The following is a 21,810-nucleotide window of genomic DNA, read 5'->3' on the forward strand; positions in this document are numbered from 1 at the left end:
ACTTAGATGCATCGTCTGTGCCTCCAAATGTCGGGAGCCATGGTGGCAGGGAAGGGAGACGGAGCTGTTCTGCCAGCTGACCTGATAGCACAGCTGTGAGAGCTCCGGGGGGCTGGGTTACAGCCTCGCACGGGTCATTAGTTCCCGCTTCCTCAGAGCAGTTCGCATCATGAAGAGAAGCAGGCAGGCAAATAAACACTGGAGATATTAAAATGTAACCAGAATATTCTTTAAAATCAATTTTTCTCTCCAAATGGGACCCTGACACCTATTTGTGATGAGAAATCGCTCTGCCTGTCTTTGCAGCCGGAGACTCAGCTAAGGTGGTGCCGTGCATGGCCATTATTTCACACGTGGGGGAACAGCTTTTACTGAACTGGCTTGAAGAAACAAGGCAGTTATTCCGTGAATTTTTAACAGATGCCAACATGGAAATAAATTGTCCGTGTGCCAAATGAAACACGTGCTTTGCTTTTTTGGTGGCTGCTGGAAGCTTGGGTGTTTTGTTGATGTCCTGACGGTGCTGGAGCTCTACCAGCTGCAGACGCACCTCTGATGGAGAAATCACATTTTTCTGTAATTGCTTCTCTGCTCTCTTGCTCTCCTGCATTAGCCTGGGCACTCTCCCTCTTTCTTTGCTGTTTTCTCTGTCATGGGTAGGTGAGCTATGGTTTGGGCTTCGTGCTTAACTCTATTTTTTCAACAGGAGTTAAAGTTTCTAATGCTTCTGTTGCAGAACGTTGCCTTGTGTGAAGAGGAAAACGATGTACAGTTGGAGACTAAGATCCATGTTAAAATGCCTTCCACTTTAATTTTCTGAAATTTCTTGTTTTTGTAACCTTCCTTATTTGACTTCTAAATCAGTTTTCTACTACCTTTCAACTCAGGGATGTGTTTTCATTGGCTGGTTCTTAAATCCATCAGTGACTGTTTTGGAGCTGTGACAACCTGTCATCGCCCATTTGGACCCATGGAGCTTTCCTTTCTGTTTTCCTGTATATCACCCCCAAATTGCCCTTAAGGCCTAAGTTTGCTTTTCAATTAAATATAATTTCGTTCTACTTTTGAGAGTTTTTGAAGTACTTCTAAAGGTAAACTCTGTCTCTGTCTTGTCCAGTAAAGAAGTTTTCTTCACTCCTCCTGCATAAAAATATTCTGTATTCATTTCATCTCCTATATAGAAAATGTGATTCGTTTATAATGACTACGTAAATCAACTGCTTTTAATGTTTTTTTAATCTGCTGAGGTTTAGCCAGTAACACTGGATCTTTCTTTTCTATAAGAATTTTCTCTTTTTTATAAATAAGACAATGATATAGCATTTTTTAATAGGAAAAATATCCACTTAATAAACTACACGTAGTACAGTGCTGAAAAAAATATTTGAAAGTTCCTGAAACCTCACTTATTTAATAATAATACAGATAAATATTTTAGAAATGCTAATTTTCTCTTAGACCAGTTTTCCAAGATAGTAATTTTGCATTTTTAAAGAAAGGATTTTTTAAAAATGAGAAAAGAAAACCATTGGCTTAGTCTTTAACATAGGTCTCTACAGCAGGGATTGAAGCAGCATTTTCCCTAACTTGATTTAACATGACTTGTACTGCTGTGTAGTAAGAATAGATTGTTTGTCTAGGAATTTTCCATTGGTACTAATATAAATATCCATGGGCGAATGATCCTAAAGCAAACAGTCCTTAGCTGCAGACTCAGTGACTCCAGGTGAGGTCCTGGCAACCCCACCAGTCCTGCCTGTAGCTATTGGATACATCGAAAATAGCATTCAAAAAAGTTTCAAATTATAATTAAATATCTAAATTAACACTATGTGACTTTGGAATACACTTTAAGGCAAGTTATTACCCTCTTACTAGGTGGTCGAAACAAGCCTGGCCAAGACGGGGCTGTTACCACACGAGATCCGTAGCTCCATGACAAGCCCCCAGCCAACGAGCAGGACTCCTTTCTCCTGGGCCAGCAACTTGAGCGTTTATAGCTGGAAAGAGAATAATCTTACTTCAGACTCTGGTCTCCCATTAAAGCCTACAAAGAACCCTAATGGATTGATTCATCCATTGCATAAATGTTGATCAAGCTAGGTGTTGTAGGTGCTTGTGATCCAGTGGTAACCAAAAGTCAAGACCCTTGCTTTTACATTGAGAGTCTGTTCATGCACTTGACAGGAATCCTGATTTCTCCCTCCCTTCCTCCCTCTCTCCTTCTGTCCCTCCCTCTCTTCCTCTCTCTTTCTTAATAGGCAAACTCCAGGGAATCTGCCAGATCAGGAAGGATGTACGCTGAGACTTACAGCACTCAGAACTAATCAGCACTGGAGTCGCTGGGTGTGTGGCCTGAAACTGACAAGCTTAGCTTTTCTGAGCCAAATAACATGGTCAGCCAATTATTTCTGGAAGTAGCTATCTGGAAAAGGGCACTGGTTTCTGGATAGTCAACTGAGCGAGGAAAGCTCCCCACCCACTATCAGTGGCTGTGGTGGTGGAGGTGTGGGGCAGGCAGGCCCAGCACTGTGACACAGGGCTGCTTGCCGCCTGGGCAGGGCCACTGTGCCATTTGCCAGGAGGCTCACAGCTGCAGCTTCGTCACCTCAGGGAATTAACCACACAGTCCAGGCAGTCGCAGCCCTTTCTGTCTTTACCATGGTAACTGGTTTATAGGGGAGCCTGGCAAGGGAGGCTAGTTTGGAAACTTGGAGTCATTTAGACAGGAGATAAATGGTAGGTTATAAGAAAAATAATATGAATACTAACAGTTATCACTTACTGAGCCTCTCCTCTGTGTGCAGCACTGAGCTGTATGCTTCACGTACCATTTTCTCATTTAATTTTATGAGGCAGGCTCAGTTGTCATCCACATTTTTCAGAAAAGGTAACTTAGGCTTAACTATTAACTAGCTGAAGTCACCTAACCATAAGTGGTGAATCCAGAATTTGAATTTGCACTGCCAGTGGAGATGGACAGAGCAGATGCATTCGGCAGATATTTGGGTGATAGAAATAACCATATTTCTGGTCTGTTGCAAGGCAGCTATGCTCACCACTATACCACCAACGCCTTGTATTTTCTGGTCTGTTGGGCTGTCAGCTGTCAGTTGTTCCTTTCTCAAATAGCTGCTTTCCTTTCCCCAGAAATTATTCCTCGAATAAAGTATAAAATAAGGAACCAGGCCATCACATTTATTAAACTGTTTCCATAAAGTAAAAGTAAATGGGATCTGAATGAAGATGTTTTCTTATTCATTAAAACCATGTTTGTTTCCACTTCTGTGCCAGACACTTTGCTTGGTCCTAAGGAGACAGGTGCAGAGAGAGCATGTTTAAAGCCTCGGTGCGAGGTGTGCAGAGAGACCGTCACACCAGCGAGCAGTGACAGTGTTACCTGCTGCACCTCAGCTGACATATGGGGATTCCCAAGCAGATGAAGGTGTCTGCTTTTCCGGAAGGCCGGGGACTGCTGTGGGGGTCGCAGGAGGCAGAGCCAGGAAAGACAGGAGCAGTGAACTTTCAGTAGAGGACAGTCTTACATTCTGTTTTCAGACCGTGCCTCCCACTAGTGGGCTTTTTAATTCAAAACAAAGAATAAAATATCAAAGTGCATTGCACAATTGTTTTGTGAAACATGCACTGTGCGTATGAATGCCACATGTGAATATATAAACATATACTCACATACGCATTGAATCATCATAGAAAATATAGTTCTTAACTACGAATTGTGGTAAACAAAATGTTTGAAAGTTGTCTCAGCAAATTAACCTCTGTGGCCTCAATGTCTTCATAGTTGTTTTGAAATTTAAATGAGCTAATAATGAACAAAGCTATTGGCACGTAATACATGCTCATTAAAGGTCAACTGTTATTAGACCAATGACTAGCACATTGACCCGTCAGTAAATCTTTGTTAAGTGAATGAATACACGGAGACTTGCAGGTCTAAAGCGACCTGGTGCCTGCAAGGAGGTAAGCGTCTCTGAGCGATGGGTGCGCCATGATGATGCTGAAGAAATAGGCGGGGCCAAATTTTGGAAAGACTTTATGCTGGGGTAGTAAGTTTGAACTTCATTATGTTAAGCAATCGAGAGTCACTGAGTAGTTCTTGAACAAATACTATTGACACATCCCTGGAGAGATGAGAAAGGACGGGGGATTCATAGCATAAAGTGAAGGCACTGGCCTTGGATTCAAGGAAAAGATTTTCTTTTTTTTTCTCTTCTGAAAGGAGGAAAATCCTTAAGGATGGGGCATGGCTGTAGATGTTTGTCGGTGAGAGGGCAGGACTTTGTAAGAAGTGATGCTGCATTTTCCTGTTGATTGTTGGCATTTAGCATCTGGGCTAGAGGAGGCCTTTGAGAAAGGGGTAAAATGTTAAACTAACCGTTGAAAAAAGCTAACCAAGTAAAAGGGTGCCCCAGCAACTGCCAGGATTTGGGTGAATGCAGGAACTTTCGCTTCCAAGAGTATACATTGTGACGTCTACTTGCTAGTCAGACATACTTGTGTCTTAGTGAATCTCAGAAGCTGTCTAGTTAAAGGAGTTGTCTGGCTCATCCCTATACATCGTTGAGGTCTCAGCTTAAGGAGGACATTTTCAAGGAAGCCTTCCTTGTCCGCAGGCTGAATTGGGTCCTCTTATATCCTCCTAGCACCTGTACTTTAGTTTTCTTGTACTCATCACACACTACTTGTAGTTATTTGTTGGATATTAGCTCCACGAGGGCAGACATTGATTGGCTCATTGTTTCTATCTCAGCCCTGTGCCTGGTCCAATGCTTTGTAGTTTTAGTTTATCATTGTTCCCTGTTGATAGGTTTTAGTTTCTATTCAAATAAATTTTAGTTCTTCCAGGGCAGCGATCACATCTTTTCCTGTTTTTCGATGCTCTCTTACCACAGTTCCAATAGAGCCAGAGTAAAATTGGGACATGCTGGCAGAAGACTGGGTAACATTATTGTGGATTGAGTTACCAGTATGATAGCTTAGATCAGAACTCACACAGTGAATGAAAGGCTCGTGGCATCACCAAAAAGGCAATAGTAATGGCTTTGTATAGCATTTCCATGGTGTTTTCCAGCTTAGAAAAGCAGTTTTGCATATGTTTTCCATATCTGACTGTCAGAAAGATCTTGTAAGCCAGGACAGGAAGTGCATGTACTGTTTCGTACAAGAGAACCCGTGGATCCACATGGCCTCTTTGTCCCACAGATGCCTGTGTGTGTGTGTGTTTCCTACTTTCTCTGAGAATGTAGCTTTTGCTCTCTTTTTTTCTTAAAGGGAAGCTCTGATTTTTCATATCAGAAATGTGATTCATTTGGAATGTGTTAGTACAAATGTTTGTCACTGTATACACATGTAATGAAGGACTCAAAAATAGTATATCCATTTATATAAACCTTCTATGGATTTATGTTATGGATAAAATATATAAATCATATTTTCATATGGATTTTTTGGTAAGTCCTTTATATAATGTAAATAATAATCATTTAAATCAGTATTTTTCCCAAAGTTTGAATTTTCCATGTTAGATACTTATTTGGGGCATATAATTCCATAATACATCTAGTAGTTCAACATACTTCTATAATATGTAGGAAATTCGTTTTATATTTTCTGAATTTCCCTTACTAGAAAGTTTGGTTTTCAAAACTCAGATGGCTTGTAACTAGAAAAATTTTACACCTTTTTTAAAAAGCAGCTTGACTCACTCAGCTGTCAGTTTTTCTGTTCACAAACTATGTTACAAGCTGACACTTTATAATAATTTTCTTAAAGAAGCAAAATACAATCAAATAAATGTCACCATAAATATAGAAAAGTTTTTATTGAAATTTTATTTTGGAAACATTTCAGGAAACATTTTCAATTTATTTCGTTCAAAATAAAGATTAAAACAACACAAGGAATTCCTCCAAATAAATATACATAGAAATTACAGATCTGAATTTGATTTTTCTAGAAAAAAATGTTTACGCCAGAAACATAGAAAATTAGAGCTAGAAGTTCCCGTACAAATACTGCATGTCTTCCTTCTCCCCATTGAACAGCTGAGGAAACCGAGGCCAGAAAGGTTAAGTTAGGTGCTGCATTCTGCACAGCAAACACGGAAGGCCAAGGCCACCGCCGAGCCTCACACCCTTGCTATTCTGCCATCCTGCCTCATTTGCTTCCCTTTTTTGAATATGTAATAAGAGTAATAGCTAATAATTATTGAAAACTTACTGTGTGCCAGGGACTGCTATAATTTCTTGCATGTCTTACCTCATTTAATCCCCACAACGACCGTATCAAGTAGATACAGTTTTCCCCATTTTACAGATGAGGAAACAATAATAGACATGCAGAGTTTTTATCTTTAGGGTGAAAAGTAGAAATACTTCTTGTTAAACTAACTTCTATCTTCTAACTTTACATCAGTTTGTTTAGATTATGATATTCAATAACCTTTTAAAAATATGGTTATATTCATAAGGAGTGCTTTTTTAGTGGGATTACTGTGGGCATTTAATTGTGATTATATACTATGAATCAATTTACCTACCTGTCAACTGGTCTTCTAACCTCTAGCCTTAGTCTCCTCCAGTCCTTTCTTCATACTGCATATTACAGTAGAATTAGCTTTCAAAAGTGCAAGTCAGATCCCATCACTTTCCTGCCAACACAGTGTCTGGCCTATGCCAGTAAATCAGGCTGAAAGACAGGGCTGCAGATTCAAGAGCTTCAGAGACCTTACGCCGGTCTGGTAATAGGAGCTGTATCTGCAAGATGAAATACTTCACAGTTAACACATAGAGTCACCCACAGAACAATCAGCAAATGATATCCTTTCTAGAAAAGGAAATAAAAACAGCTCCAGCAATTAAATGAAACGTTCAACTTTACTTGTGACAAGAGAAATACAGAATCAAACACAAATTATAAAATACCTCGGAACGGATACACTAAAACACAATTTGCCTTTGGAGAGAGGAATTACTGTTCTACCCTTTCAGGATTCATACACAGTTACATGAGCACTGGGGTAACAAAGATTCTACATAGTTAAATTTAAAACTAATGTAGAAGTAACTAGCCTGTTCATTCTAACTGGAAACTGCATCTGAATGTGTGAGGTATTCAGAAGTTAAAAGATATTCATGGCGGCTTATAAACCAGAAAATTGTCATCATTATCTCTTATACAGCACTTTAGAGGGTTACAGAACTTTTGTGCTATCTCAGTTGTTCTTACTTACAGCTTCATTTTAAGATGTGGAAACTGAGGCTCAGATACATTTTGATTTGCCTAAGGTCACACAGCTAATTTGATCAGTACACACTGCAGTATATTTATTTACATGTCTGTTTTCCCTATGAGATTCTGAGCTGGTAACACAAACAAGACTATAATTTAGGCCTTTTGCTCCCAATTGGCTGCCATTAGATGATTGTAGCTCAGAAAAGAGGGGAATTATGTCACCTTCTCCTTTCATTGTCTTGGGGGATATCTGGGAAGGAGTGCACCTGACTGAAAATACAAACTAAGATTTCAGGAAGCTCATGGAAGTGGTGCCATTGCAAAAGCATGAGGTAAAAAAAATCAGCTTTCCGATTTTAATTTCTATAGAAGGAGGTAGATTCCAAACGCTATATAACCTTGTCCCTGAGATGTGGAATTTGATGCTGTGACACATTTCATTTGGATTAGCTTTTAACATTCCACCTCTTTTGGAGTCTTTTCGCATACTTGACTTTCTGCATAATGCCAGTGATCAGTGAGATAGTTCAAGCGGAACGTGACATGTATATTTGTAAGGACTGAGTGAGCAGTCAGAAGTAATGTGCCCAAGTAAGAATCTTAGAACTCGTTTGAACAAACCTTAAGCCTATAGTAAGTGTCCCAGAGGCAACAGTAACTTAAGGACAAACTGTGTTATCAGAGGTTCTAAATCCTTCGGCATGGGCCCTTTTCATGGTTGAAGTGAAATTTCATGCTAATTAAAGGACCTGTATTTTCCTTAACTAATGAAGAAGAAAGCAGTCATTCTCCAAAAAAAAGAAAAACCCACATAATCTATATGGAATTGAAACACGCTTTTTATTAAACAGGACTCTATATGGAGCTCTTGAGAATTTTGTAGTAAAGCTTAGATAAATATTTCATGTAACATTTTAAGATGCACTCATTTATAGTAATTTTAGTGCTCTGACTTTCTGTTTGTTTTCAGATTTGAAAAAGCAAACATTTTCTATGCTGATTTATATCTGGAAGCTGCCAATTGAGCCCAATTTCCTAAGGCTTATCTTTGTGAATAAATGAAATAGGATAATAAGGAACAGCTCTACGTACTTTTATGTCTATCTCTTTAGACAGAAGCAATGTTAAAAGATCTTTTTTTTTTCCTTACTGAGATGTAAACCACTTTTTAATTGCCCTGTCCCATGTAACCCTCTAAATTTGAGCTGACCTTGGAGCCAGGCGTCTTCTTACCCTCCCGCTGCCTCAATAGACTCTCTCTGGAAGCTTCTGCTCCGGGTTGTCCTCTGGAGTAGGCAGAAACCGGCTCCTCTCAGCACCCTCCGTGCACTGATGCCTTCACCTGACACAGGGACCTCTCACCAACCCACACTCCTGGGTTCTCAGAGCTGGTTTTCCAACTGCCCTTTGTTAGTATGCTGGTTCAACGATGTTAGCTTTGTCTTAGATGCGTGTCTTGATTTGTCTAAATGAGTATTTCATAGCTCCTTTTACATACTTCTATTTTGATATCTCAAAGTAGTTTTTGAAACCTACCTGTGCCAAACCTGGGCACTGCTGGGCACTGAGGATGCAATAGATGGAGCCCTTGCCATCGTGAGGCTTGTGTTTTAGTGGGGAAGATAGATGATAAGTGAACCAAAAGTAAAGTCAGATGACATGTTATGAAAAGTGCTGTGAAGAAAAATGAGTAAGAAATGACAAGGGGCAGGACCACTGCCAGCTCCTGGCAGTCGGTAGCCAGTCAGGGGAGGCGGACCTGACCTGGAGGATGAGAAGAAACTGGAAAGTGGAGGAGCATCTGAGAAGGAGAGCAGAGAGGACAAGGCTTTGTTGAAGGAAAGAAGACATCTTCTAGGAGCTGTCAGAAAGCCAGTGGACTTACCAGTGTAGAGAGGAGGAAAACAACCACAGCAAATGAGGTTGCAGGGATGGAAGCGACGCCGCACCACAGACAAGCCATGGTCACGTGTTTGCATTTTATTCCCAGGATCAGTGGGAACCGTGGAAGGGTTTTGTGCAAGGGAAAGATATGCTCTAATTTTTTTTTCTTATTTCTGAAAGGCAATTCTGGCAAGTTTGTGAAATGTGAACCAAAAGGAACAAAATGGAGGGTGAGGCAGAGAGAGAGATGAGTTAGACCACAGCACGGTGCGGGAAAAGAAGGCAGTGGTTGGGGCGAGGCATTTGTAGACATGAAAATGGAGGAGAAGAGGAGCAGCTCAAGATACGTTTCAGAAGTAGAGGCAACAGGATGATCTGTCAGGATGACACACATAGGAAATAAGGGAGGGAGGGAAGAATCATGGTGGCAGTGTTTCCGACGTGAGCATTTGGGTAAGTGGTATTGTCACAGATGGGAAGACCATGGGCAGAACAACAGAAAACACGTCAAACCCTCCTGTTGTTTACAGTTTACCTATAAGGGAGGGTCTGAATCAGGGACTCATAGGTCTGCAGCACTGTTTAGGAGTCAAGGTGAACAGTCATTGTTCCGGGAGATCAGAGGAGAGAAAAACAGTTATGAGCAGGAGAAAGCTGGGTGTTGGCCTGGGCTTGAGAGAGGTAGGATATGTGAGTGACCAGAGGCATGCGTCCCAGAGAGCAGGAAGTGAGCAAGCACGCTCTGAGGGGGCGTGTACCCCATGTCCATCCTGGCGAGAATGGAGGGTTTGCGGTAAAGGAGGTCCTAGCTGTCACTATTGATTTCTATAGGGACCTCATCTATAAGGTTACTTACTTTTTCTTCCTCTTCTCCTTTCCCTAGTTCAAGTCCTTGATCCATTGGATTCCCGGGAACTCTCTAATGAGAGTTCAGAGTTAGGACTTGGGTAGCCCTAAGGGGCTCTCCAAAGTCCACACTGGGTTTGAGATGTCTTTAGCAGTTTCTTTAGGGGAATCTCACAGCATCAACCTTCTCCCCACCTGCCTTCCACACAGTTCCATGTCCATTTTTGTCACCTGCATTTATATATTTCCATTTATTTCCCACGTAGGTTTTATGGCAGGCACACAAAGAAACCCTCAGATGTCTCAATATGGACCTCAACAGACAGGACCGTCCATGTCGCCTCATCCTTCTCCTGGAGGCCAAATGCATCCTGGGATCAGTAGCTTTCAGCAGAGTAACTCCAGTGGGACTTACGGTCCACAGATGAGCCAGTATGGACCACAAGGTAAAAAAAAAATTTTTTAAAAATTCTTCCAAAATGTATTGCAGTAGGTCGTAGAAATTTTAATATGTTAGTCCTTCAAGATGTTAGTATTATAAACATCTTTAAATATCCCATTATTTTCTACCTGACAGCTTTGTGAGGTTAATGCAAACCCACAGTCCTTTAGTTGCCCACAATGATGGGAAAAATAATTATAGCAACTCTTCATTAAGCATTCATGCATCAGACACTGTGGTAAGTGCTCTTCATACGTGGATTAGTAATAAAGCAGTAAATCCTTGTTTTTGTAATACAGTTCTAAATGCTTGTTGAGAAAAAGACACAAGTCTTGTCCTCAAAAAGTTTCTTATTTAAAACTTGAGTTTCATTATGTTGAATTCTGATCTTGGCCCCCTCCCTCTCTGTGATTATCTTTACAATACCATGCCCACTATTCAGAAAGATGTCATCCCATCAGATCTCCTCCCAGTTTGTCTCCAAAATGCTGTATCAGGTAAATAGTAGTTCTAATTTTCCCAGTCATTACGAGTTGTACTCTTAGAAGATGGGGCAGCCTGAAATGGACATGTCTTTTGAACAGGAAAATAAGGCAAGTGTAGAAAAATAAGTGGAACCATGCCAAAAAGCACCGTTTACATTCTGCCTTCCTGGAAGTCGATGTGTGTTTTGTCATATACATGTAGACTTCTTTTATCAAGGTTTTTAACCTGATATATATGTATTCATATATATTTTTTCCTAAGTTACTTTTGGCAATAATGCGTTTGAATTTAGCACCTTCCTTATATTTTGTTTATTTAAATTAGACATTAATGGATAATTTAGAGAGAATGAGATAATCTGGCACAATTCCCAGAGTTTCCTCACTCTGAAAATACCAGGAATATTCCAAGTGAAAATAATGAATTCCCACTAGGAAGCTGTAGTAAACTGTTTACTGTCTCCACAGCAAAGTCAGGTCTGCTGTGGTAAAGCCTTATTATTTCCCAGAGGCCTTTGCATCTGTTTTACAAACCATCTCTTTTGAAGCTCTTGAAGCCTCTCCAGCCATTGAGTAAGTAGCTGTAAGGCCGGACGATTCTACCAGGAGGCCCAGGCACCTCTCAGCTTTTTACCTGGAAAGAAAGCTTTCCTTCTGTTTTATAGTAATCATGCTTTGCAATTTGAAAATTGAGTTACCTTGTTTAGTTTTAAAGATGTCTTTCTGAAGGAATGTGAGCACCTTTAGTACTAGCAGTAGCGTCATTTCCTTGCCTTGCATAGCTTTGTTATATTACATTCCAACTATTTCTGTTGTTAGGAAAACTGTATTAGAACACCTAAACATAACACTTTGTACGTGGTCCCTTCCTGCCTCTGTCCGTGCGTGGAGTCAGAGTGGATGTAGACATTGCCTTTTGCTTGATTCTCTTCATACCGCGTCATAAATGGTTTTCCATGTTGTTAATCCCCGTGAGCCCTAGGAATTGACTAATGAGTCCCACTTGACACTAACAGTCTGCCCCGTTCCCTGTCAGCCCCAGATAGTTGTGACATGTAGCAGAACTGGGTTTCTTTGGCTGTCATGAAGAGAAGAAAACTTTAGTGAAAGCTGGAAAAGAGTTTATAAGTTGTGATGGGCACAAAAAATGTGGGCTTTTGCTCGGAATGTAACTGGGGACAAGGTCAGAGCCTTGTCCTCAGAACTGGGGGTTCCTGAAGGTCTAGGACTTTATCATTAAAACTCACAGGGCTTCATGGAATTTTCAAAGTTGGTCTCCTGTCTCTCTACTCTGAAATAATTCACCCTTGCAACTTCACACTTCCCTGTTCTCATAATAAGGGGAGAAGAGCCTCAGACTATCTGATGTGTCTTCTGTAAACAACGAGGGAAGCACTTAAGCTACAAGAGTTAATCACAGGGAGGGTATTTCTATAGAATGGATTTCTTCTTTGAATAAAACCCTCAGTTTTCCGCAATTGCTGACGGTGAAGATTCTTAAGAGTTCTGAACCCCTGAGGGTTCTCATCCAAACTGCTGTGTCCCTAGCCAGTTGCTTACTTTCAGGGAATTACTTTTCCTCTAGAAGAGGAGAAGATGCGGTTATGTTATCTCAGAATTTGCTTCTAATTCTAATGTTCTTTGAGTCTAAATTTTCCTTCAACTCTGGAGCTTCTGACGTTTAAGTACAGCCCGCTGGATCTGCCATTCATAACATTTTGGTTGTAGAGATAAGGATTTTGTTTTGAAGTTTTTCTAAGGCATAAATACTGAGTTTAGGTTGGTATTAGAAACAGTTTAAAATAAGGATGATAATTTCCGTACTTGGCACTTTCTAACTTTGAAAGAAAATGTTTGCGGACCTGAGCTCTGAGGTCCCTCCTTCTCCCAGGTGACATCTGCAGCACGTTCCACTGTGAGGTGTGTACCTTCCTGGGTTCCTTCACTGGCCCCACGAGCTATGTGCTTCAAATCTGTCCTGGTGCTCTCTGCGTTCAAAGTCGTTCACCTTCCCTCTTTGTATTGTCCTCTCCTTGACAAACACCAAATGACAGGAAATTACGCTTAAACATGTATCGTTCAGTTCAATAAATGTTCTTTCTTTCACATTTTTCTCTTTGTTGATCCTTTTAAACAGGGACCCAAATTAAATACTTTTTTTCCTTCTTTCTTTTAACTACTCAAATTATAGGTAAAATATTCATCTTGCGTCTTTGTGTTACACGTTTTACCATCTCTAGAAAGACTCACTTGTTCAGTGACCCACAGACGTCCTCAGTCTCATCTTCTGTTTCTGTTTCTGACTAGATGCCTTTCTTCTGGGTTAGTTTTGTTCTGAAGACATCTCAGGGGAAAATACTTCACAATCTCTTTTTGCTAACCATTTTATTGTCAGGAACAGCTTCTCCAAAATTGTTTAGTAATAACATCGAACGTTAATTAAATATTACTGTGACCTGGGTCCTGTTCTGAGTGTTTTTGACACGTTAACTCCGTTAATCCTCACAGCGTGCTATATGACAGGTACTGTTATGACTCCACTGTGCTGATGAGGAAACTGAGGCATACAACAGGTAAACAACTTTGCCAGGATACACAGTGGTCGTGCCAGCATTCAAATTCAGGCAAACTTGCTCATTTTCTTAATTAATGGGAAGCCCATGATATCATCTCCATTTTGCAAATGAGCAGGTTAAGGCATTTACCCACGGTCCCACAGCTAATAAGTTGGCAGAGCCAGGGTTCAAACTGAGGGAGGTGTCAGAGGCCACTCACATAGTCATTGGTGTGTCATTTTCCATGCCTTAGACACTTCCCTTCTCACTGGTTCATTCATTCCATGACCCACTAGGGAAACAAGACAAACTACTTGTCTTCAAGGACAAGGAACATTTTAGAAATAAATTCACAATACTAGAGATTAAGAAAAAAGAACTATGAAGTTAAGAAAGGGGAATTTTTAGAAATGTATATTAATACTATAAAATCTGAATTATTAAATATACAAATGGGATACAGCCAATCTAAATGTGTAAAAATGTTTAATTACAATATATTTTATGAAACAGTACTTTTCTACCTTCGAGCAAGCACATTTAATAACTACCTTTACAAAGCATTTGCAAATAGAGAGGGCCATGGGGACTTGCTTTTATAAAAGAAAGAAATTTTGTAATTGACATGTTAATTATTAACAAATGAATTTGTATGGGAAGATGAGAGCTGAAATCAATTTCATCTTGATAGCCTTTATAGTTCTTAAGGAAAAGCCCTGTCTTACTTGTTTCCGTGTACTCTAGAACAGTGTCTGCCATACTGTCTGCAAATGTCGTTTGTATATTTGTCACACTAATTGTAAAAAATGAAGGTCTAGCCTTAGTTTGCTTATGAGTAAGTGGTATTACCTTCGGCAGCTCACACTAAATCTGAGCCTAGATTCCTCCCAGTTGTCACCACTTGTGCGATAGAGTGTGGAGCACCACGTACAGCTGCACAGTTTGTACACTGACGCAGCCCTGGTTTTATGCCTTAATTTGTACAATGCGTCTCTTAGGAAACAAGGAGCTTCTAAGTAGGTGAGTCTGATAAGCCTTTTATTTCTAAATTACATGGTGAAAGGTATTTTTCAGACAAGTTAGAGGTTTTTTTCCCTAAAATAAATTAGGTGTCATCTGAAATCTTCTCGCATCATTAAAATAATGTTTCTCAAAAATTCAGCAAAGGCAAACTTTAAATGATACCTCATTGAAATGAATGCAGTTCTAAAATAGTGAATTTCACATTAATAATCTTACAGCTGTTTCAATTCAAGAGGAACAATGTATAAATGTCACTCGTTGGCGACTGACTAGCTACTAGAGAGTACCTTAGAGGCCCGTGACAACCTCAGTGTCACCATGACCCAGGATTTCAGTCTCGGCTCTTGTAAGTCCAGGGCTTCAGTCTTATTATTGAATTAAGCTAAATTTGGCCTCTTTTCTGCGCTAGCGAGGTGTGTCTGCCACATAGATTCACCCCCCCAGACCCCACCCTGCCTCTGATTGACAAGATGTTGGCCTTTGGCTTTCCAATGGCTGTTCTAGCTCACTCCCTCCTCAGCTTACGCATTTTATCTTTTTCTTAAAATGGGTTGCAATACACTTGATGTGTTTACAGTTTCCTATTACCTTAACCTTACTTTATGGTTAAGTTGACAGTGCTAGGCAAACGTTATTAATTCCACATTCTGTACCGCTTTGTTGTTAAAGAAATATGCTGAATCTCCAGCTTGCCAATATTAGAAAACACAAATTGAAGTGGATCATTTTATAGCAAAAGGTAGTTAATGCAGTATTTTCACGCTCACATCTAGCCTTCAAGTTATAAGATTTAAGCATGAATTTTTAACAGACTGATAAACATGAGTTTATCAAAACCTGGGAATTAGGAAAGAAATAAAGAAAATTTAAAGTACATATCAACTTAAAATTTAAAAAAGGAAGGAAAAAGTACAAACATAAAGCAATTTTAATTTTGACTAGCATGAAGCTAACTATTTTAAATAGTTAATTGATATTGCTGACTAAAGTCAGCAGCACTCAAGGGTGCTAGCAATCACTCCCCTCACCGAAGACTAGGCACGTCATTGCATTTCGGCAGCACTTTTAACTCTACACAGCGCTGGCCAGCAGTGCAGACACACAGGATGTGGACATGCAGCTTCACTGTACATCTTAGCAGGGAGCCTTCTCCTGGGTCTCATAGCTCTGCCATCTTTTCAAACGTTTGTTTGAAAAGAAATGACCTATGGAATCACAATTTACAAAATTTATGAAGTGTCCTAACAGAAGGGTTCCTTCAACTTCTGTTAGGCAGTGGCCATCAGATGAAGCAAATCAGAGGCCTGCCTCCAGGGGGCGCCGTTCCCCTGCAGTCTCTGTGGGGTTGCGCAGCCCCCAGCGACTCTGATGGGGGCGGGAGGACACAGGTGCTCCCGCACTGTGTGACAAGGGTGACTCTGAGACGCCTTCATTTCTTACCATAGAGATGCTACTGTTTTATGCTAAATTTGGCTATTGAGTTAATATCTTTTTACATTTGTTATGTCGATGCTTTTCTTGTACTTTGAGAAATAAATTTGAATCATGAAAGTAAAATTTGGCACATGACACAATTTATAGTAAAAAGATAATTTCACAGATTAAAAAGTTGTCTCATTAATATTGGAACACTATGTGTCTCTCCCTTGACACAGTCTATCTATTCATTAGCCCTGTCCAACATCAGTGACTGTTGGTATCAGTTTTTCCCCACAGCAACCGCTTGAGATAATCCTGTATTTTACCCTTTTTGCAGATGAGGAAACTGACCTTTGGAGTGACAAGTGGCTTTCTGAAGGTCACACATGCAGCATACTGTTATGCCCCTGCTCCTTGTGGGCCTGTGCCCTCTTCCTCACTCACTGCCTTGAAGTCAGACCCTGGCATCTGACTGGGCACATATGTCCCCTGGGCCAGTGTGTGACGTCAGTTTTGGTGATGATTGTTTCTCCAAGGATCCTCCTCTGCTGCCAGAGTGGCAGCTGACACACACACATCTCGCTTCCCCAGAGTGGCTCTCCTCAGTCACCTCAGGGACACCTTCGCTCTCCATTCTGTATAAGTTCTCCCTGCTGTGGTTTTCTTCATCGTACTTAGCACCACATGACATTGTCTAGATTTATTTATTTGCTTGTCTGATGTCACCAGAGTGTAAGTAAGCAGGGTCCCCAGTCATTAGCACATAGCTGGCATGTAAGAAGCCCTTAAGAACGATTCCTGAAATGATGAAGACAAAGTATTCCAGAGACACTGGTACACTTTCCTGACCCTGCCTTGATGCTGGATGGTGACTGTGCTAAGAATTATCTTTGGGAAGTGAAACGAAGGATCATTCTTGTCTCTTTATGTTTTCTTCATTCAGCTTGCATTACTATATAATTAACTTGTTAAAGGAGTTAACTTTTGTAACATATGTAGAAAAAAACTACCAAAAGTGAAATGCTAAAGTCATACTGTAAGGTAATAGGGACTTTTCACCCTCTTTTACAAGCTTTGTGTAATACTGTTACTTTTACATTTTGAAGACTTTTTGAAATGCATCTTGACCTATGAAAAATAATGGTGCCTTATATATCAGCTCAAAAACAAATGATCTCTATTTCCACAAATAGTAGGATTTAATGCCTTTACTTGAGGTAAGTCAGCTTACCTCACACAAAGGAGCAGCGTTGTGTGATCACTCTGGGTAGGAAGGTAGAGTTGGAAGATTTTTGAAATATAACTTTTGTTTTAACCCAGAAAAGATCTTGCTTAAATTGGTAACCTGCAGATAAGCATGTGAGAAATGCTCAAAATCATTGGTCATTAGGAAAATGAGAATTAAAGCCACCGTGATATCCACTATGTACCTATTGAAATGGCTAAGATGTTTTTAATTGGCAATGTCAAGGGTGCAGAGGAATTAGAACTCATGTGTTTTTTGGTGGAGTTTCTTCTCAAGTTAAACATGCACTTACTATACAGTCCAGCACTCTCATTCCTAGGGTTTTTCCAAGAGAAATGAAACATATGTCCACACAAAGACTTGTGTGCAAATGTTAGCGGCTTTATTCATAATTGCCAAAAACTGGAAACAACCCAACTGTCCACAGAATGGGATACCATTCAGCAAGAAAAGGGAACAAACTACTGATGTGCAACAATATGGATGAATTTCAAAAGCATGATGCTAAGTGAAAGGAGCCAGACACAAAAGACTATAACGTACGACTCTATTTATATGACATTGTGGAGAAGGCGGGACTGTAGGAACTGAGAAATCAGATCGGTGGCTATGGGGGGGCCATGGGGGGAGTGACATTGAGCACAGAATGGTAACTTTTTGTCATAATAGAAATGCCCCATGTCTTGACTGTGCTGGTGATTATAGGACTGGATATGGTTGTTTTTGTGTATGAATTCTAACTCAATAAACCTGACTTAAAATAATATTGTGTAGTAGGTGGCTATAAAAAGAGGTGAACATCTTTGGCTAAACAAGATAAATGCCTATTTAGCTCTAATTCACAACTATATTTATCATGACATATAGCTAATTATCCATTTATTTTTCCCCACCCAGATTAAAGTATCTATTCCATGATTTGTACACCATTTTTACCCTCCACAGCATAGAGGAATAATACAGAACATTTCCTGTTCATAAATAATTGTTGAATGATTGAGACTGAGAAGCAAAATTTCCTATGTGAGTGGAAACATTTAATAGTTCAATAAAAGCAGTAAGCTTGGAGTATTGGTTGTAACTAGCAAATTTAAATATTGTAGAATCGGGGAGAGAATTACTTGCCATCCTTTTAAAATAACGATGGTGACTGGAACAGTCTAGCTCCTGCTTTCACTCTCTGGTGCTTGAATCTAACTCCTGGTGGGTTGGAATCTGAATTCATTTGGTGACCAATTTTCCAAAGCTGGTGTGCCAAGATGAACCCACTTGAAAACTGTGGGCTCTTGGACTTGGCTGCAAGGCCCGTCCAGCTGAGGTAGGCTGGCCGAGCATCTGCTGCCTTTGTGCTTAATGCTGGATCCATCTGTTTTGTGTCAAAGCTAGTGCCAACAAATTACTAATCTATTAGAGAAACATGGAAATAAGATTGCACTTCTCATCCCTGGCTTTTCTTCTCATGTTTTGCTTGGCTTACATATTTGGTTTTCGTTTATTTGGGGGAGAAAGATATGTGATCGAGTAGGCAGAGAATTGGGGGTGGGGGGTATGAGTCATTTTTCACTCCTTCCACACATTTTTAAAAGATTATGGGGGAAAGATTATATCAGTGGTTATTGATAACATTGTGATTGTTGATAGTGACAGGCGATACCATTTATCAGGTACCTGTGCTCGCCGCTGTCCTGGTCACTTTCTGCTATTGCCCACTCTCGTTACTTAACAGGTGGCAAAACTGATACTCAGAAAGGGCTGTGCTGCTCGCGAGTGTCAGAGCCAACATTCACACCCACGTTCGCGAGCCCGTGCTTTGTTCTTTGCTGCCTCTTAAGCCATTTAAAGCCTTTAGAAATCATTTTTATCGGGGCATGTGAGTTTAATGAGGAACGTCTTCAAAGTTTCCAGGAGAAGAAAGGGGGCTTTGTATTTCTTCTACCAAACAGAGGCCTCTGTAATTAGAACATATTCCTTTGACTTGTGCTTCTGAGTGCCAGTTCCTGGGTCAGCCCGACTGGTGGAGGAAACGTAGATTGGAAGCCCCGCACTCAGTGGGCCTTTCTGCCTGATGGCACGTGTGTGTGCGCGCACACGCGTGTGTGGGGTGGGGTGGGGTGGGGGGCTGTGCTCTAATGCATGCTCCACCCCACTACAGAGTTGGAGACGAGGATCAGCTGCTGAATTGAGCAAAGCTATTGAAACGCAGCCCTTCTCTTTTTAGTACATACTACGAATGCGAAGGATGGATGCAGGGTAACTGAACACCTCGGTCGCTTCTTTCCTTTGTGTTTGTTAAAATATAACCCCTGACTGCCAGTTAAACCTAAATTGCAAGCACCCAGAGTGACAGTATTTCCCAGTTCCAACTGTAAGCAGTTCTAGTCCAGCTATGAACAGAGTTCAACAAAATCAGAAACCTTCTTCTCTAGTGGAACTGCATTGTGGGCATCGTCTGCAGTAACCATGTCTAAGTGCTTGTTTTCTAAAACAAGATTAAAGTGACATTTCATTTCCTTCGAAAGCAACGTGCACATATGTTTTCACTGCATACGGTTTCTTACCAAATGAGTCACCAAATGAGTGTTGGGGGAGGGTGGAAACTAGCTGCAGAGTAATAGTATGAATATGTGGATTCTTTTCATTTGCATTCAAACTGTGAGTTTATTTGTTTTTAATAAAAGCAAGAGTCAAAAAGAAGCAGTAGATTTCACTGATGTCATCAGATAATCTGGGCGTGAGGGCATGTGGGGTCAGGTGGGGGAGGAGTCCATTCGGCTCACAGAGAGAGACACACGTGTTCTAACGTCTGGGGCATAGAGGACGCGGGGGCAGAGGCAGGGCCGAGCAACCTGCCCGCCGCTCCATGTCCCTCCCCACCCGGAGAAGCATAAGGTGCCCTTTCCACCAAGATGGTGGGATGAGAAGACAGCCGGGGACCTTACGTGTGGTCCCATGGGAAGGGAGATTCAGAAGCAACTTAACTTTTATAAAGAATGTTAAAATTGGTAAACAGTGAGCATTTTTTACTTTTTACTTGAAACAATGTAAGGTTGATTATTTCTGCAAAGTGGAGTATCTCTGTGGAAAAGCGGTTTAAGTTTGAGGAGCTGGCTGCAAAAGGGACTCCCACGCACCTCAGTGGCACCCGAGAGTTTATGTCATATCTCTCTGGTTCTTTCCTTCTGTTCCCTTTTGTTTTCCCTCCACTTTCCAGTTCCTTGTACTGCCAGTGCCCCACTTGTATTCATTCCTCTTCTCCCTTTCTTTCGCCTTCCGGAGGATATTCAGGGTCAAAGAAGCTGCTGGCTTTACCTAGTCACTTTCTGTGCTGGTGGAGCACTTTATGAGCTTGTCCCAAGGGTGGTCTGTCACAGGGGTCAGCAGATTATGCACTTTGGCCCTCCACCTGTGTTTGTAAATAAAGCTTTATTGGAACACGGGCAGTCCCATTGTGTCTATAGTGCCTCTGGCCACGTTCGGGTGCAGTGGCCGTTTAGCTGTGACAGAGACTGTCCGGCCCTTTACAGACAGTGTGCTGGCCCATGGCCTTTGTGGACAGTGACAGCCAAGTAAGAAAGTACCCATAATGCACCTAACGAAGTAAGTTCCCAGTCAGTGTTGAAAAGTCTGTGGAATGCTTGCAGATTTGCAGGTGATGCTGCTTTCTATGTGTGGACTGAAGAAAGCCTGGCTTTCTGATTCTGATGGTACTGTTTTATACGTGTGCAGTTCTCTCTTAAGCACTTGAGAAAGCCGCACAGTAGTTGTGTCCTTGGACTCTGAACCGTACTCACAGACTGCTGGATGCTAACCATGGCTCCCCACTTATTAGCCACGTGCCCTTGGGACAAGCTAGTCAGTACCCTGTGCAGCAGGTTCCTTGTCTCTAAACTGAGGGTGCTCATAATAGGGGCCTCTTAGGCTTGATGTCAGGGTTAAATGAGTTCCTACAAAGAACCTGGGACTGAGCTCAGCACATTGCGCGTAGCAAGTATCTGCTTTTATTGTTCTTACTCCTCAAATCCAATGTCTGCTGGAGAACCTGGAGAAGGTCCTCATCTCCAGAGTGAACCCCAAGCTTGGACGCCTGATAGAAAGTCCCTGCTGAATCGGCCCCTGTCCTCTGTGCCCACCGCACAGCCACACGAAGCTCATCAGGGACTTCACCTTGAATCTCTGTGCCCTCCGGCCCTCGGCCCTTGATCGTGGCCTCTCCCATACATGCCCTCTCCTGTCCTCTGCCTTACCATCCACAATAAGACCCCTACCGTTTTCACACCCATGTTTGAGATACTTTGCATATGTTACGCGTATATCATTTAACCCCAACAACTCTACACGTAGACAATATTAGAGGGGATTATCTTTGTTTTACAAAGAAGAGAATGAAACAAAGATTAAAACAACTTACCTGAGGTCATACAGTCAGTAAATGCGGAGGCTTCACTCAGCTCCAGCCCCCCAGGTCCCAGAGCCTGCCCCACACGGACTCCTGAGGTTGCAGCCCAAGGTGGCTTTATTCAAGGAAACTTCACTAACGCCCCTACACGGGAGACCCCCTGCTCCCCCCACCCTGAGCAGACTTGCTCTTAGTCCTCTTGCTTTTTGCAGTGCATCATTTTTTGTTTTGCTTTTGTATGTTTTCTTGTCTTACCCCTG

The 21,810-nt window shown here is 41.3% G+C and overlaps 1 protein-coding gene across 2 annotated transcripts in view; it reads left to right on the forward strand.

Moving 5' to 3' along the window:
- ARID1B (AT-rich interaction domain 1B) overlaps nt 1-21,810 on the forward strand; it is a 398,528-nt gene that overhangs the window by 318,839 nt on the left and 57,879 nt on the right. For both annotated transcript variants that reach the window (XM_033096399.1, XM_033096409.1), the window contains exon 8: nt 10,251-10,430. In XM_033096399.1, coding sequence (XP_032952290.1) covers nt 10,251-10,430 — 180 coding nt within the window. The remainder of the gene's footprint in view (nt 1-10,250; nt 10,431-21,810) is intronic.

This window comes from Rhinolophus ferrumequinum, chromosome 3, assembly GCF_004115265.2.
Source record: "Rhinolophus ferrumequinum isolate MPI-CBG mRhiFer1 chromosome 3, mRhiFer1_v1.p, whole genome shotgun sequence".
Classification (NCBI taxonomy): domain Eukaryota; kingdom Metazoa; phylum Chordata; class Mammalia; order Chiroptera; family Rhinolophidae; genus Rhinolophus; species Rhinolophus ferrumequinum.